Here is a 16,503-nt window from a genome sequence, read left to right as displayed (position 1 = left end):
CTGAGATGCAGATTCTCTGAAGTAATAATGTAATGCAGACATGGTTGTGTGGTCTTGATCTAGTCTGTGCAGCATAGAGGAACAACTGTTCCAGTATAAGTATTTTAAATCTGTTAGATCTAGCGGGCAGTAGTTTGCCAAGATGTTGGGCTAATATTGTATTGATCCCATCTTGTATTTATAGAGTACTCCTGCAGGAACAGCCTAACAGCAAGTAGCCTACTGAATTTTCTGATGTTCAGCCAGCCTTTCTGGAGCTACAAGGTACTGAGAATCAGTTCACTGCTGTGTTGGAGGGCTCACTTTCCTGGTACAAATCCACTTTTTATTTCTTCCTGATGTTCAAAATTGAATTCTTATGACATTCACATTTGTTCTTTGCTGTCTGAAATGAAGTTAGAAATGCAGCTACCTCAACTATTTTCAGAATGCTCTAGGGATATCTTTTTAATGACAGATGGAAAAGATGTAATTTTCCCTGTTGTCAAGCAGTGTCTTGTAGTTGTAAGTGGTGAGAGGAATTTCTTCTAATAAGATTATGGTTTGCATTCAGCATTCTGTGTAGCAGTTGTTTTCACCAGGCTTCTTAAAACATGAAACTTCTCTCTTAATCAGTGTCCTCGGTTCACTGAAAAACACTGAGTTTTTATGTATCTGACTTTTCTTTAACTGGCTGGTCTTTCTGCCTCTGCTTTGCAGTCTGTTTTCTGCTGTTCCTCTATGTTTTTCTGGCTATAAGGCACTGCTTCCACATTTCAATACAAAGAAATTTATCCAGTCAGATCACTTCAACTAGAGTTAAGAAAACCTGCAACTCCAAAATTGAGCCTTAACTCCTACCGTCCAAAGAACAGAAAAATGCCACAAAACCCTGAAGCCTTCATCAGACAATGTTCTATACTGTTGTTCCCCTGCACCCGTTAAGAGCAGACTCTTGCTTTAACAGTAATATTTCCTGCTTCAGTGGCATGGATCCTGTTTCTCACTGGAGGTGACAATTCCACGCTGTTTGTTTTTGCAGTGTTGGCTGCAATGTTTGCATCATTTGCCAGTAACTTTAAGGAAATGGCAAAACTGCCCTACTGCAGTCTTGGAGGACACTACTAGAGCAAGTGACTAGAGTAGTCTATGCTATGATCTTTACAAGAGGCTTGCCAATAAGACAAAAGGGAAATAAGGCAAAATATGGACCTCCCAAGTGAACATGGGTACACCTGGACACTGAAGTCACACATCCAACCACACTCTGCTCTACGGTTGGCTTCAAGGTTGAGCTGGATGCTGCAATCTATTGTAGTCCTAGAATAGCCTCAGAAGCTTGAGAACTGCTGGAGTTCTGGCCACTTTCAGCACAGGTGCAGCAAAACAATGCTGCTTCTCACCCCAGCTGTGCTCAGCAAACTGCCTTGTGCAGTGAATCCCACATCATTTGCTGCTGACTATGAAGAATGCTCTTCCTCTGTCATATACACAATACACTGTAAAATCACTAGAGGAAAACAAGACACAACAATCATAGTCAAACTGTTAATGCTCAATAATTCCAACACTGTGTTTAGAAATAAGCTTTTATTAAGTAGATTGAGTTAGCCACTATTGAATGTGAAGGAGTACAGAAATAGAAGTTCCACAGCCAAGACTGATTCTGTAATGCTATTCAGTGGTTAACAATTATTTATTATTTAATACTCAGAATGCTCACCCTAAAATACGTAGTCTTCCTAGTCCCAGTGAGTTTTCATTTGCTTGATTCCTCCTCTATCAAAAATTCCATTTTAAAAAGGCAGTTACCATGGTGCTGGCCGACTACATCCATGTTTGGCTCTAAAGTTTTAAGACAGTTCGAATGCTTGAAATGGAAAAGAAAAAGAAAAAAGTTACCAATAAGTCCATTTTCTCCCTATCTCTGCCCTCCCCTTCATTGCTGACACATTTTAACTTCTGTCTTTTGTAAGAATGGAGTTATGCTTATGCTTATAATATTTATTAAAAATCCTGGTTAAAAATGGGTTTGTAATGCTTGTTATCAAAATGGATGCTTTTTCAAACTACGGGTCAGTTTTCAGTAGCTAGCCAAGAAGACTGATCAGGAACAGTAATATGTACAAGCATTCTCTCTTGGCTCCTTGGAAAATGTTAAATAACTTTCATTATTAATTTCCTAGGACATGCTCATGGAAGAATAAAGCACTGCAATGTCACAGAAGTTTGTAGTAGGGAAAGGGGAGCAACTGCTTGTGAAACTTTTGTAAAGGCAGCATTGTAACAAATGCAGTTATGTTAACTGATTTACCAAAAATAGGAATCATGAAATTAAGCAGATAAAATTACTATTTTTGAGAAAGTCATACACAATACATAAATATAGACTGAGATCAAGTACAAAGACCATGTTGGTTTCTGGAGATAATGCTCATAACTATTTATCTATCTGCAGATGAACCTAAATATGGATAAACATAGTTGCCTGCATTAGTGCAAACATATCCTCTGATCAGAATACCCTACTTTGCACTGCTTTTGCAGTTGATCAGTACTTGCACCATACACTGCTTTAAGTGCAGCAAGACTCATCACACGTCCAGCAGGTTTTTTAACCAGCAATAGGGTCACTCCAATATGTAAAGGAGTTGGGCCTCACTAGGAAGGTTTATACAGCTATGGCCTAGGTCTGCAGTATGAACAGTCCAAATTGCCATTTATCTTAATAAAGGCAGGAACTCCTGTATGTGAAGTACAAACCCATCATATTAACCTTCTACCCCAGTTCAGACTAGAGGAAAAAAAAATTTACAATGTAGCATATTAAAAGATCATTCCAAGTGACTGACTGTGCTGGTAATCTACCCTAAGTAATTTGAAAAATATACTGAAATCTGCTACTTAATTAAAATAGACTAATAGCTTAATGACTAATAAAAATGTTTTAACGTGAAGCCTCCTTTATTCTCTTTACATTTCTTTTCGTGAGGAAGAACGTTCTAGGGATGTTGAAAGCATGAGACTGACTTGTCCCCTTTATCAGCTTTACACAGGTGTGTATTTCCCTTATACACTGTTGCTTGCTTTCTGCTCTCTGCCTGTGTTTGGCACGTGCCTGGAAGCTCAGAGAAAGTGTCATTATCTCAGAATGAATGTGCATGGCGTATGTCTCACTTTAGCCTCGCTGTTTAAAACATGACAGGGGCAGGGAACCTGTATTTTGACAGTGTCTCATCAAGAAATGTCTTCTACACCTTTCAATATTAGGAACATTACCTCTTTCCTGAATGCATCAGCTCAAAAGCCTCGTTAATTTTGTCAAAAGGCAGGGTGTGTGTCACAAACTCATCAACCTTGATCTTTTTGGACATGTAGTCAGTCACCAGTTTTGGCACATTGTCTACGCTCTTCCAGCCTGAAAGAAAGCAAGCATGCCTTGGTTTTTCCCCTTTCCATCCATCTCAGAAAATTAAAAATACAACCCTTACACAGGCATTTGTGTGATCAGTATAAAAAGAAACCAAGATGAGTGACATGTTAGTCCGTCCTGCCCCAGGAATGCAAGAGGTCTGGCAAAAGCACACCTTAGCCATAAACAAGTGCACAGATCTTTCACCAGCTATTTCAGCATTCAACACAACAGCAGCCCTCACCTAGGAAAGCATACACTTGGCATCTCTATCAGCCTCCCTGATAGAGATTAAGTCTTAAGTCTTGTATTACTTGAACAAAGAGCAGTGTAATAATTCCAAATTTGAATACTTTAATGAACTTCAGCAATTACTGAATCCCCAAGTTAGCAGCAGCTGTAAAAATCTCAATGTGGTTTTGGGTTGATAGCAGAAAATATGTATCAAGCACTTCTTGCTTTTTATTTTAAAGATCTTTATAGCACATTCTCATGTTATCCCCACAATTTGCTTCGTGGTTAAGCAACACAGACATACTGATGCAAGTTGCCATCTCCTCAAAGACTTTCACTGGACTAAACTGAACCAAATCTTCACTTGGTGATAAAGCAGTCTCTGCATACCCCTCCTTTAATACTGAATAGCATATAGATATATTCTCTCTTTAGAATATGTGAGATATCATCAATGTGTTAATTTGTGCCCTGTCTGTAGGAATAACAGATTTTAAAAGTCTTTATCTTAGAAGTCAATACATCATTTATGAATAGCCTGTCAGTAGTACATTTCTTGCACAAGCAAAAATGAGGTGGTGTGTTCTTCCCAGCTTTAACCCATAGATTATTTTTATCCCCACACCAAAGGAGAGTTACCTCCAAACGCGGTCCCTTTCCATGTCCGCCCAGTTACCAGCTGGAATGGCCGTGTGGAGATCTCCTGGCCAGCAGCAGCTACTCCAACAATCACACTGACTCCCCAGCCTTTGTGGCAGGCTTCCAAGGCAGCCCTCTTCAAGAGGAGACAGGACAAAGCAGAGCATTTATTGCTAATGTCTGTGCTGCCTTGACAGGTTGCACTTCCCTTCCGCCAGTTAATTAATCACACCAGTATTTAAGGAACAATAAATACACTGAAAATTACATTAAATTTTCCATTGGTTCAGATTCCTTATACTGTTAAAGGTACGCTTTGCACTTTTTATATCCCATCTGGCTTCCAAAGAAGTCACTCTGAACTCCCACTGAGAGTTGGGATGAACTGTAATCACAGACCATGTTACTGCAGTTGGAAATGCTGTTGTAATTCCTGAAAACACAGCCTTACATTCAGTAATACTTCTGCATTTCCAAAGGTGAAATTAAATCCTTGAGGAATGACGGAAATACTGAGCAGTCCCTGAGATTTTACTGTTCATTGTACAATATATTTTATGTGAGTTTTGTTAATTTTTCAACTGTCAACATACAAAAATTCAGGATTTCAAAGAAGTCCCATTAAGGAAAAAAGTTTGTAAGTTATGCCATTTTCAACCCAAGAAGTAGCAGCTGCTTTCATTACATAATTACGATTGAACATAAGTTGTCCTTTTTAGTCACAGCAGTTATCATTACTACTTTAAAAAAATGTAATGCGTATGGCATGTTATCTGTAAGAAGAAAAGCAGCTCATTTTGCTATTTAGCTGAGCAGCCCAGTGGCAGCTGCCTAGCCCCTCCCTCTAGGCACTCCTGTCAGGCAGCACTCACCATGACTCCAACATTGCCGATGCACTCAAACGAATAGTCCACACCACCGTCGGTCATCTCAACCAGCACCTCCTGTATGGGCTTCTTGGAGTCCTGAGGGCTGATGCACTCAGTAGCTCCAAACTCCTTGGCTTTGGCGTACTTATCCTTGTTAATGTCGATGCCAATGATCCGGGATGCTCCTGCTATTTTACAGCCCATAATAACTGCCAGCCCAACTCCTCCTAAACCAAAGACAGCACATGTAGAGCCAGGCTCCACCTAGAATAAGAACAGAGTCATGAGCAGCAGAAAAAAAATCCATCCTTCCAGGTAAGTGGGAAAGACAGGTTAAGAAGCCTGTGCTAAAGGAAAAAATGGAAGCAAATATATATGGCTATGAGACTTTACCACTTAGATAAGGAAAACTATATAGATATTACATCCAAAAAGCTCTTTAGGTACTAAGCTTTTCTTTGTCCCCAAAGACTTGGCTCCCGTAACCTGCCCTAGACTCAAGTACACTCACCTACCAGCTCTGTCTCACCCTGAGCTTCAAACTAGCATAATGACTTGCAGCAAGAGGAAGATGAATTGGAAAAGTAATTTATATATACATGGTGTCAAAAGGGATGCAAAATTCTCTACCTGTATTTCCTCAAAAGGGCATCAAGGTTCTTTTAACCTGATCTGGCCTCTATGGAGAAGTTAAAAATTCTTAGCTCAACTTCATCAGTTGAAGAGGAAGAAGAAACATAGATTTGGTACCTGATGTTTACAGTCCTAATCTAGTCCCTAAGCTATGTAACAACAACCACAGCCTTTACCTTAGCAGTGTTGACAGCAGCCCCATAGCCGGTGGAGATGCCACAACCCAGCAGGCACACTTTATCCAGAGGTGCTGCAGCATCTATCTTGGCTACTGAGATATCAGCCACCACAGTATACTCCGAGAAGGTGCTGGTCCCCATGAAGTGGTAAATCTGCTTTCCTTTGCAGGTGAATCTGCTGGTGCCATCAGGCATGACTCCTTTCCCTTGAGTAATTCTTAAGGCAAAGACAGGAAAGTGCAGTCAGAGTTTTAAGCAGTAAATACTGTCACCAGACAGTATCAACTAAGCAGCAGAGAGGCAGATGCATACTTGCACCTTTATATTTTAACCATTTCAATAAACCTAGGAGTTTACAGAAATTAGATGCTAAACTCCTAAAACTTCATGTTGTTAATTCCTCCAAGGAAGCAGTGGAAGAAATGGAGTTTATTAACGTGCTGACCTTGTTAGCTACCAATGCTAACTGCTTGTGCCACAGTACCACACTGCCATCTTCCCCTACTTCAGTACCCTCCCCTTGAGTAGCACCTGTCAGTGATGTCACTAGGGCCTTTGTTTGGGTTTGTGAGACTTTTTCTTTAGAATAAGAGCTGGAAAATTATCTGGGAAGCAAGTGTTAAAGAAAAAAGCATTGTCTATATAATTTTGTACCGCTTGAAAGCTTTGGTGTTCACTACCAAGAGCTAAATTCCCTGAAGAGCTTCCCTTAAATATGGATTAAATATGGAGTCACAGCAGTTATGTTTTCAAAACTGTGGACAAAAGCTAGCGGTTTGCACCTTCACATACATGAAAACAGAGAAACAGATTTATGTAAGGGGAAGAAAAAAAAAATTAAGGAAGAATGAAAATAGTGCATAACTGACTCCTAAAAGACGTACTTTCCAAGTCATTAAATGATGCATCAACAGAATTATTCTTCAAAGAAAACTCCTGTCAATTACTATCAATAACTAAAACAGGTATACATTGAACAAATTGTGTGTCAAAAAAATAAAAAAAGCCATACAGACCTTATCTTCTGGCACAGGTTTGTTTTAGGATTTTTACAGAACTTGCACTCTCCACACTGGGGGATATATAGAGGGATAACAGTGTCCCCTGATAAAAAATATCATGTGAGTAGTTATTGAGTCAAGTAAGGCATTCTGAAAAAAATGAAGTTACTTGATGGTCATTATGTTTTTATGTGACTTTCTATTCACTTAAAACCTCTGTGTATTAAAAACTGTTTACGGTACACAATGATATCATTTATAGACTGTTAGATAAACCAATCATGTCTGAGCAGACAGCCTATCAGAAATTCATCATTCCAAAACAAATAGAAATGTTACGATAAATCAAAACAACCCCAAATCAACCTGAAAAACATGAATAAACACTTTAAGCCTTTTATTAAACCAACAGGTAAGAACTATCATTTGAAAAAAAAAAACCAAAACAGCCTTCTAACTACATACTGATATGACTTTGAGCAAGAAATTGATATTCTGGGCTCTTTGAAGCATTAAACCAAGAGCACATTGAATAGATTAGTGTTGTATCTCACAGACAAAGGAATCCACACAGGCATACATTGCAGAATAAAACATTAACTCCTGCAATACAGCATTTCAGTGGCCCAATTTGACAGTGGGCCTTGAAATAAAGTAACACTTTTAAGAAAGGCAGAAGACTTGTAAGATATTTTCTTACCCTTCTTTACTTTTGTTACTCCTTCTCCAACACTCTCTACAATTCCTGCTCCTTCATGTCCCAAGATGACAGGGAAACACCCTTCGGGATCAGCACCACTCAGAGTATAGGCATCAGTGTGACAGACAGCAGTGGCAACTATCTGTGAAGAAATTTATAATCTTGAAGAACAGAACAGTAGCACAGATCTAAGTAATTCCACTTGGTCAGAAATTCAGAACAACAGCCAAGTCAAATTTACCAGTTCTGGCAGCAGTGGTAATATGGCCAACATACCCTCAACTCTTGGCAAGGCACTTTTTCTTACTTTTAAGAAGACATGAGAGTACATTTTTATAATTTCCATCAATTAAATTCTGACATTGAAAGGGGTAAAAGATGACAAGTGGTTTCTTAACTCAGTACTCCATGTCATCTCAAAGTAGGTTAGCATCTCAGATTTGAATTAATTTAGTCTCTTAAAGGTAAAATTACCAGGGAGACCACACAGAACTCTCAGTACTGCATTAATCCACTTTAAATAAAATAAATAAATCCATGGTCTTAAGCACCATGCAGAGACCCTTTCCACAGAAATAAGTTTCCTCTTAATGTATACTTTTTGGCAGATATAGGCTACTGGAAAATCCCGATGAAATCATAGACTTGGGTATTGGGAATCCAAGAGACTAATCACAGCTCAGCAGCCATAACTTATGGCCTGACTGAAGTAAAATCCAGCACGTTACACAGCTGTAACAACTCACAAGCTGCCGCCCTTCAAACAAGATCAAAGATGTTCCCAGTTCAGATGTTTGTGGGAGTGTGGTCTGTAACAACTGGAACTGATCCCCAAGGTTAGCCATTATCTTTAGACCAGACTGTGAAGTGAGACCAGCAGAAATTAAAAGTGTTTTTCAAAAACAGAAGATCTAAATACTATAATTTTTTTATTTGTAAGGCTAGCTGAGATACTAATGAACTAATGCTATCCAATATTTCTTCTGTTGGCAAACAAATTGTTCAGCTTTAATACTTAGTCTCCCAAAATGCAATACATATAGCTAACAAATGATTTAATTACCTTGATACGAACTTCATGAGCTTTTGGTGGAGCAACCTCCACCTCCTCAATAGAGAGAGGTTTACCTGCCCCCCAGGCAACAGCAGCCTTGCATTTAATAACCTAAAAGACAAAAACAACAACAGAAAATAGGACATCTGTTGTATGGTTCATTTAAAATAATTCTTGTTCAGCCAAGTGAGAAAATGAGAGAGACACTACTGATTTTTGGAAAGAGTCCCAGATCTGAAATTCATAATTTCAACACAAAGGTTTAATTGCCCCACATTTGCTTTCAGGAAGCTAAATAATAATGAGCAAACCATGATCTGAAATTTGGATGTCATTCTCTTATTGAGCAAAAAATATAATAAGCCCAGGAGTGCTTAGGAGACACTCAAATACTGCAGTGAAGTGAGCAGTAGGAATGCAAAGATTATGCATAATAAATATATAATGCATAATAAATGTAATAATGCATAATAAAAATGTTGATTTAAAGTAAGAGACTGGCATTCATTTCATGTATGTTCCTTAAGCACAGAGTGTTCGAAGTTAAGAAAGTTCTTAAAGGAAACTGGAGGACACATAATGGTCCAAGACACACATCAAGAGTGAATTTCTTATGGTTTCCAAGTAGGATTTTGGCAAGGAGATGTGTGTGCATGCAGCAGAGACCTGCAATAATCCATAGGGACCAGAGAAACTTTGCTGTAAGGCTCCTGTCAGCGAGTTACTGTGGACTAACAACTCTGCATGGATTTACTGTTAGCAAGTCTTCATCTGCTGCTCTTGGCACTTGCTGTGACAAATCCTGCTCTGCAACCATACCAAACATCTCAGGAAGCTTCTGAAGCCCAACGGTGCAGAGCCTGGATGAAAGAGCAGAGCTTCTGGATTTGTAAACTCTGTTGACAGGTACATATGCACAACTGACTGAGAAAATCAGCAGGCATTACAGATTCAGGTGCTAAAAGGATAAGCATCTGGAGTCCCCTTAGAGGTCAGTTTTATGAAGATGACTCCAGGTCTGTCCTTCAGGATGAAGTGGGCAGTGTATCAAATACTCTGAATTTTGCTTTCTGACAGGAACATCTTTCAGCAAATACGGTATTGAATAGCTTCTTAAATGATACACAGATGAGTTGTGAAATCAAATTCAAGACCTTATCTACATAAAACCTGACAAGGAATGCTGTCACAGACTAGACTGCTTTGGAATGCAATCTACTCCAGAATGGTGTGCACGTATTTTGGAATAATTCAGTTACAGCAGAGACTTGCACTGATTTTCTTCCAGTTAAACAAGGTCTAGGCCATTGCTATTGGAAATATGAAGCATTTCATAACATGCTCTATAAACCAATAGAAGAAAATTACATTTTGTGCATTCAAAATAGCTGTGGTGTTCCCATGGAATCACAGAAAGGGGATTAATGCAAATTCCCAAGACCAAATATACAGTCACCCAGCCTTTTTGAAATTTCACTGTCTGGAAGAAATAACAGTGCCAAGACCACTGTTATGGTTGCACTTGGCAGGTCTGATTCAGCACCTGTGATCAGGAGAAAATAATGGCTAGTCTATGACTTTCTGTTGTACTTTTCTTGTACAACAAACAACATGAGACTTTGGCAGAACCAGTTAAAATCCTCAGTGTACCTGTAACAGCAGAATTGCAGATGTTTACCTTGGCTTAAACTTGGTAAAATAAATACTGCAGGCCCTAAAAGCTTTGTAACAGAAAACAGGTATCCATTCCTACAGCCAGCAGGGTCTAGATTAGACACAAACACCCTTAACCTAGAAACATGAAATCTCCTTCTCCTGCTTTTTATTACCAGGGTAAATATTACAAAAATGCACAGACTGTGCCAAAGTAACCAACTGTGGAATCACAGTGTGAGCAATCGGTCATAATCTCTAAATCTACCAAAGATTTTGCCAGAAAATCTAAATTCAAACACAAAGTGCAAGAGGAGCCATCATTCGGTAAATCATTTACTGGTTTTCAATCCATCCCTCATCTTCCCCTCATTAAGTCATCGCTTGTTCTTGCACAGGAGACTGCGCATTCCTAAAACTGTCATTTCCACAAGCTTAGTTAAACGCGAAATTAAAGAGGGGAGGGAAAAGTGTCTCCTTACGGGATAAATTCTGATCCTCCTAAAACCAAGAGTACACATCTGGAAGCACATTTTCAAACAGTAACTTCTGGTTCAGAAACTTTTAAAAGAAGCTGGCTTTTGAAACTGCAGTCAGTTCACACAGCCACAAAGGCGCCTGGACTATTCAGAAGTGGATATCAGGAAAGCCCCATCTTCTGCCCTCTCATTATTCAAATCTCTCTGCTTTTGCTTTGCTGAAAATCTTGAAGCCAACAACTGGAAAAAAAACCCCAAAGCACCAACTTTTAGCAGTTCTTCATCTTCTCTATTAACACACTAGTCCAGGAGCACAGCTGTTGAGTTGCCTGTAGCTACACACAGGATCAGCTCTCTCACTCGAGACGAAACCGAGCTGCCCTATCTGCTCCGAAACCACCGGGAGCGTCCGGCCAAGCGAGGCCACCCATCCCGCTCGGGCCCAGGGCAGCTGCAGGAATTAGGCGCAGGATTAGCAGTAGGTCTGGACTACCGCGCTGTTCCCAGAGCAGTGCAGCGAACCTGCCAGGCAATGGCTTTCTGAGCGAGCACCCCCTCCTCCGACGCAAGTCGGTCACATCTGCCCAAAGCCCACAAGAAACCACGCCAAGCTCAAGGTCTTCTGCTCGTCCTTCCATCACCGCGACCCTCACATCCACAAAACAGGCGGGGGCGGGAGCGCGGAGACACCGGGACACCCCCCGTGTCCCGGCTCCCGCTGGCGGCAGCGCCAGGGCGGACAGGGCGGGCAGGGCGGGCAGGGCCCGCACCCCCGGCCGAGGGCAGTCCCCCGGCACGGCCGGGCACCGGCAGGGAGGGCAGGGCAGGGCTCGCCCGCCTCATCCTGCCCTGCGCGGGAACCCCCGCGGGACCCCGGGCGACATTCCCACCACGGAACGCAGACCCGCGCAAGCCTCCTTACCCCGCTCGCCATCGCGCACCGCTCGGCCTCCCGCCGGAAGGGGAAAGGGAGCCCGCCTCCCTCTCTCCCGCCTCTCTCCCCGGGGCGGTCGAAGGAACTGGCCCCTCCCTCCCTCAGTTCGCTTCTTTCCTTACTTCTTTCCTTCCTTTTCCTTTTCCTTTTCCTTTTCCTTTTCCTTTTCCTTTTCCTTTTCCTTTTCCTTTTCCTTTTCCTTTCCTCCTTTCCTCCTTTCCTCCTTCCTTCCTCCCTCCCTCCCTCCCTCCCTCCCTCCCTCGCAGGGCTGGAGCGCCCGCGGCCGGTCACATTCCCGTTGCAGTGCTTTTCTTCCCGCAGACCCCGGGAAGATCCGTGTGTTTCCTGACGGTGGCCGCAGTGTTGCATTGCGATGTGGCTGCTTTTGTGGCTTCCGGCGGCTGCACCAGCGTCTCACATCCTGGTCCCTTCAGTCTCACGGGCAGATGGATGTTGTTCTGCCTGTGAGGGAAGAGGCCCCTTGTCCTGGCTAATGAGCCTTGTCTGCAGATCCTGCCGGCACCAGGTTGCCCAGATTCTTCCCGAGTAACGGAAGGTCATGGACCCCTCCCGCACCATTCCCTGAGGAACTCAGCCCTGCGTGCATGTGCCTGCCTTGCCTCTGCAGGGCAGTCCCACTCTGGAGATGCTTGGTACCTCCTGTATCTCACCTGGACACAGGTGGGAGCTGACTATATCTCCAGTGCAGGTCCTTTGCACCTAAATCTATTCTCAGCTGGCTAAACTGCAGGGGTGGAGGCTTTACTGGGCAGCAGTGTGTTTCCAACTGTGTGAAGACAGCCCCTTTCCAGGCCAGGCAAAGGGATCTGCAGTGAGATGGAAGTTTTGGCTGGGCCTCTTGACATTGCATCCACCAACCTTTGAAGCAAAGGGGCTATTTATACAGGATGGGATTGTTAAACTCCTCACGCTGTTGTTTAATTTTCTGAAGAACCTTCTTTCTCCTGGTACGGTAAGAAAGGCTTCTTGTGAGGCCTGCAGACATGGCCATGTAAGATCAGGGGAATGGTTCTGCAATGGGCTCTTGGGATTTTACATGAGAGGTGCTGGTGCTTGAGGAATTCAGAGTGTAACTAAGTCCCCCTCAGTAAGAAATGGAATTTTTATTTTCCAGTGACACGCTAACAAAGCTTAGCAAATACCACAGTTAGGCAATAGCAACAGCTTGGGAAAAATTAAACTTAATTAATATGACATAACTATAGCATTTAATAAATAACATAAAAATAACATAATGTTTAATAACATAACTAAAATTACAAACTAAATCTGTAGGCTCAGGAAAGCTGACACTTAGGTGGAATGTAATTTGGGCAATGAGAGTATTATACAGGTTTCGCATACGGTGAAAGATGTTGAGAAGGAATGAAAGGATGTGTGATCAGGCTATCTATCCAATGGCCTTCTTAAGGCTTCCAGTGGCTTCTTCAGTTTGTGTTCATGAGCTACCACCAAATCCTTGTTGTTGAAATCATAGCAGGCCTTGTCCATGTCCTTGGTTAAATACAGTTCTGCCAACCTCTCCTGTGAATTTTGTGCTCTTGGCCACACCTGGTTTGTTAGTGCTTCCAAAAAGTCTCCAAGCATTTTACATTTAGCTGAACTCTGCAGGTGCTCTGCTTTTGTTAGTATCTTTGACATTCTGGAAATTGCAGGCACTGATTTCGGTAGGCATAGGGACAGATACATAAATCTAACTCCTTAATGCTCACTGTCCAATTTCAGCAATTAAAGGGGTTGCTTTTCATTTTTCTTTCCTTTGCAGTTTTGTAATGCTGCCTCCAGTGTTGCTGTGTACTATTGGAAGCCCCTGGACACGGGAAGTGGTTTTGCAAGTTTCTTTCTGTTCTCAGCACCATTCACTTAAATCAAGTTACCATTCTGTGCTCTTGACTGAACTATTTATGCTTTGTCATGTGTGTTTCAGGTTTATGTACATAAGTTCTGTAGGTGAGGGCTCCCAGTGCTGCTCTGGATTTTACACTGGGTTGGTTTTGGTGTTGTTCTAGCAGATGTTAGGTGCTAATTGGGAATATCAATTTGAATTGAGAAAAAAGGAGGGCTTAGAAGCACTGTGAGACCACATGTAGGAGAGAGCCCTGGCAATCATGTTCTTGCTTGGAGGATGTTGTCTGTTTCTCAAAACCAGCATTTTGAATTCTGATTTACGTTTCCTAGATTTTCCTGTGAAGTATCAGAGGATAATACTTGCATAGCATAAAAAAATAATTAGAAATTCTTTTCATTCTTCAAGTCAGCATAAATTTATTTTTGTAAAGTATAAATATAGCTGGTTGAAAAAGGGAAACGTTTAAAAAATCAAAATTATTTTAATTTAGAATTACAGAATAAATTAGATTGGAAAAGACCTCTGAGATCGTTGAGACCAACCTGTGACTAAACACAACCCTGTCAACTAGACCATGGCACTACATGCCATGTCCAGTCTTTTCTTAAACACCTCCAGGGCTGGTGACTCCACTGCCTCCCTGGGCAACCATTTCAATGTTTAATCACCATTTCTGTAAAGAAATTAATCCTAAAGTCCAACCTAAACCTCCCTTGATGCAGTGGGAGACTAAGTCCAAAAATGCTCAAAGTTGGTTGATATTTTCTTGGATAATTCTTAGGTAATTAAAATACTCTGGTTTTGTAAACACAAATATAAATTTAAAATATTATCTGGTAATTCAAGAAATGATTGGTTCCAAGGGAAAAACTTTAGGAATAATGTTGCTAATTAACACTAGTATCATTCTGTATAATAGAGTAAAATAACATTTCAAAACAAAGGGCTATATTAATTAGACAAATTCAAAATAAGTGTGAAAATGACCATGACAGTTTTGCAGTAAACACATGAAGCTGGGATACTGAAAGATTTTTAATATTTTAGATATGGACATAAGTAATTTGGGGAGTTTTATGATTAAATATTCTCATTGAAAATCAAATAAAACGCAGAAAAGGTGATCTAATATATGCTGATTCTCGTATGTTAGTATTATACTAATGCAAGGAAAATTTTAAAGATAAAAAGGGGGAAAGGGTTATGCAGTAACACATCTGCTGGCTCGAGGCAAGGGCAGCTGAACAGCTTCCTTGTGGCACCCGTTGTGTGGCAGCTGGGAGCAGAGCTTAGGAATGAGGGTGGCAGGGCGGCGTGCGGGGCTGGGAGCTGCCCGCGCGTGTGCCCTCACACCCCGCTGGGAGCGGGATAAACCTCGGCCACGGGTGTGTGCTACAGGAGGGGGCTCCAGCCGTGCAGAAATCCAGCTCTTCCAGCATGTTCAGAAGGCGGTGGGACAGCATACCCAGACAGCAGGGACAGGTGGCCACCAGGTGGCCCTGCTATAGCGACAGAGCTCATGTAGCAACAGTGCAAAATAAGTGATAAAAGTGCAAGTTACAGTTGTCGTAAGGCAGAGTTATTTTATAGCGATCGAATTTTGTATCATCTAGTTTTAGCATTTTTTTCAAAAAAGGATTTTTGTTTTTGGTGCCGATCCTGCACAGATCTATTTATATGTGTTTATTACACAAACACTCGGCTAATTGATTACTTTTTTTGAGACTTTGTCACTCATAAAATTAAGACTCTGAAGATGCACGTGCAATGTTAGGGAAACATTGCTTATTGGAAGAAACTTCTTGTAGTGTTTTCTCAGTAGGCAAGTGCTAGAACTCAATTAATTAACATTTATTGATTTATTTTGGTGTTATCTCCTTACCTGCAGTCTTATAGTTTTATGTTTAAAAAGTAGTTAAGAGAATTATGGGTAGCTTATGTAATGGCAAAGCGATATGTGCAGTTATTATAATTTGGCAGACAGCATGGGATTTGTTAACCTTTGAACGCTTGTTTGTGCGTTTATGATATGCTGTGTAATTGCTGATTGTGCTGAGGGGTTTCCAAAAGTTCAAAGGGCTATGGGCTGGGATAAGAGTTGCCTTAAAAGAGGTCAAAAGGCATTATAGTGTTATGTGTCCAATATTCAGCACCGAAAGAAGGGTCCATTTGGCAGAATGACCGGTTTGGAGTGATAATCTTGTTCTCTGGGGAAGATTTTGCATAGTTGTACTGTAATATTCTATGGAAGTTGGTCCTGGAAATATATTAAAAGTACAACAGCATTTTCCAAAATGAAACCACATCCGTGTATGCATGTATAAGAGTTACACAATAATAAGAAAGTTATCTCCTGCTTTATATAATATACTTCAAATAGTATAGTACTAGTTACTGTCCCTTATTTCTTTTCAATGCTAACCATCCCATATTTGTGTGAGCTGCACTTTGTTAAATACACATTCATTCTTAATACAAATTTATTAAATATTAAATAATTTTGTTAAATAGTAAGACCAGCCAAAACTGAGGTTTAAGTTCTAGTGAGAATCTTCAAAAATTGAGATCAATCCTTAAAAAACAAGGACAGTTTGATTGCTGCAACAAAGAGTATCAACCATGTGAAAGTTTGTTTTAAAGAAAAGAAAAAAGCCCAACGCACAAACACAAACCAGCGGTGATAAGGAACCTGGATATATGTAGTATTCACTTATAGTCTTTAAATGTTCCTGTTCCATTAGGGCTTTGGGCAATCCTATTGCTGTGGGCTCTTTATCAGCTTAGTGGCACTGCTCTCCTTTCGCAGGCCTTGAAAGTGTTAGTTTAATTGATTGGCTCTGTAGCTTTCTTGGAATCCCCATGGAAAC

At 41.0% G+C, this 16,503-nt stretch overlaps 1 protein-coding gene across 2 annotated transcripts; it reads right to left on the bottom strand.

Annotated features, from left to right (window-relative positions):
• Nucleotides 1-1,550: 1,550 nt before the first annotated feature.
• On the bottom strand, nt 1,551-11,844 carry LOC113996830 (alcohol dehydrogenase class-3). Of its 2 annotated transcripts, none has more exons than XM_027738165.2 (9): nt 11,755-11,844; nt 8,710-8,811; nt 7,647-7,788; nt 6,962-7,049; nt 5,943-6,162; nt 5,137-5,397; nt 4,265-4,400; nt 3,259-3,397; nt 1,551-1,849 (listed from the first exon to the last, which is right to left on the bottom strand). In XM_027738165.2, the coding sequence occupies exons 1-9, from the start codon at nt 11,764-11,766 to the stop codon at nt 1,825-1,827; spliced, it is 1,125 nt and encodes a 374-aa protein (XP_027593966.1). In that variant the 5' UTR covers nt 11,767-11,844; the 3' UTR covers nt 1,551-1,824. The 2 variants fall into 2 exon arrangements, with proteins under 2 accessions (XP_027593966.1, XP_039240172.1); XM_039384238.1 differs by lacking the exon at nt 11,755-11,844 and adding an exon at nt 10,836-10,901.
• Nucleotides 11,845-16,503: the final 4,659 nt, after the last annotated feature.

This window comes from Pipra filicauda, unplaced genomic scaffold (genome assembly GCF_003945595.2).
Source record: "Pipra filicauda isolate LSUMZ 115617 unplaced genomic scaffold, ASM394559v2 scaffold340_size778089_pilon, whole genome shotgun sequence".
NCBI classification, from domain to species: domain Eukaryota; kingdom Metazoa; phylum Chordata; class Aves; order Passeriformes; family Pipridae; genus Pipra; species Pipra filicauda.
Note: the sequence above shows the minus strand (reverse complement) of the source record. Positions and strands in the feature narration are given on the sequence as shown.

Excerpts from the sequence above, each read along its gene's own strand:
- LOC113996830 (XM_039384238.1), bottom strand. The coding sequence starts at position 10,886 with ATGTGCTTCCAGATGTGTACTCTTGGTTTTAGGAGGATCAGAATTTAT. Across the intron at positions 4,401-5,136 it reads TCGGCAATGTTGGAGTCATG|AGGGCTGCCTTGGAAGCCTG; the intron begins GTGAGTGCTGCC and ends CTCCTCTTGAAG. Across the intron at positions 3,398-4,264 it reads GAAAGGGACCGCGTTTGGAG|GCTGGAAGAGCGTAGACAAT; the intron begins GTAACTCTCCTT and ends GCTTTCTTTCAG.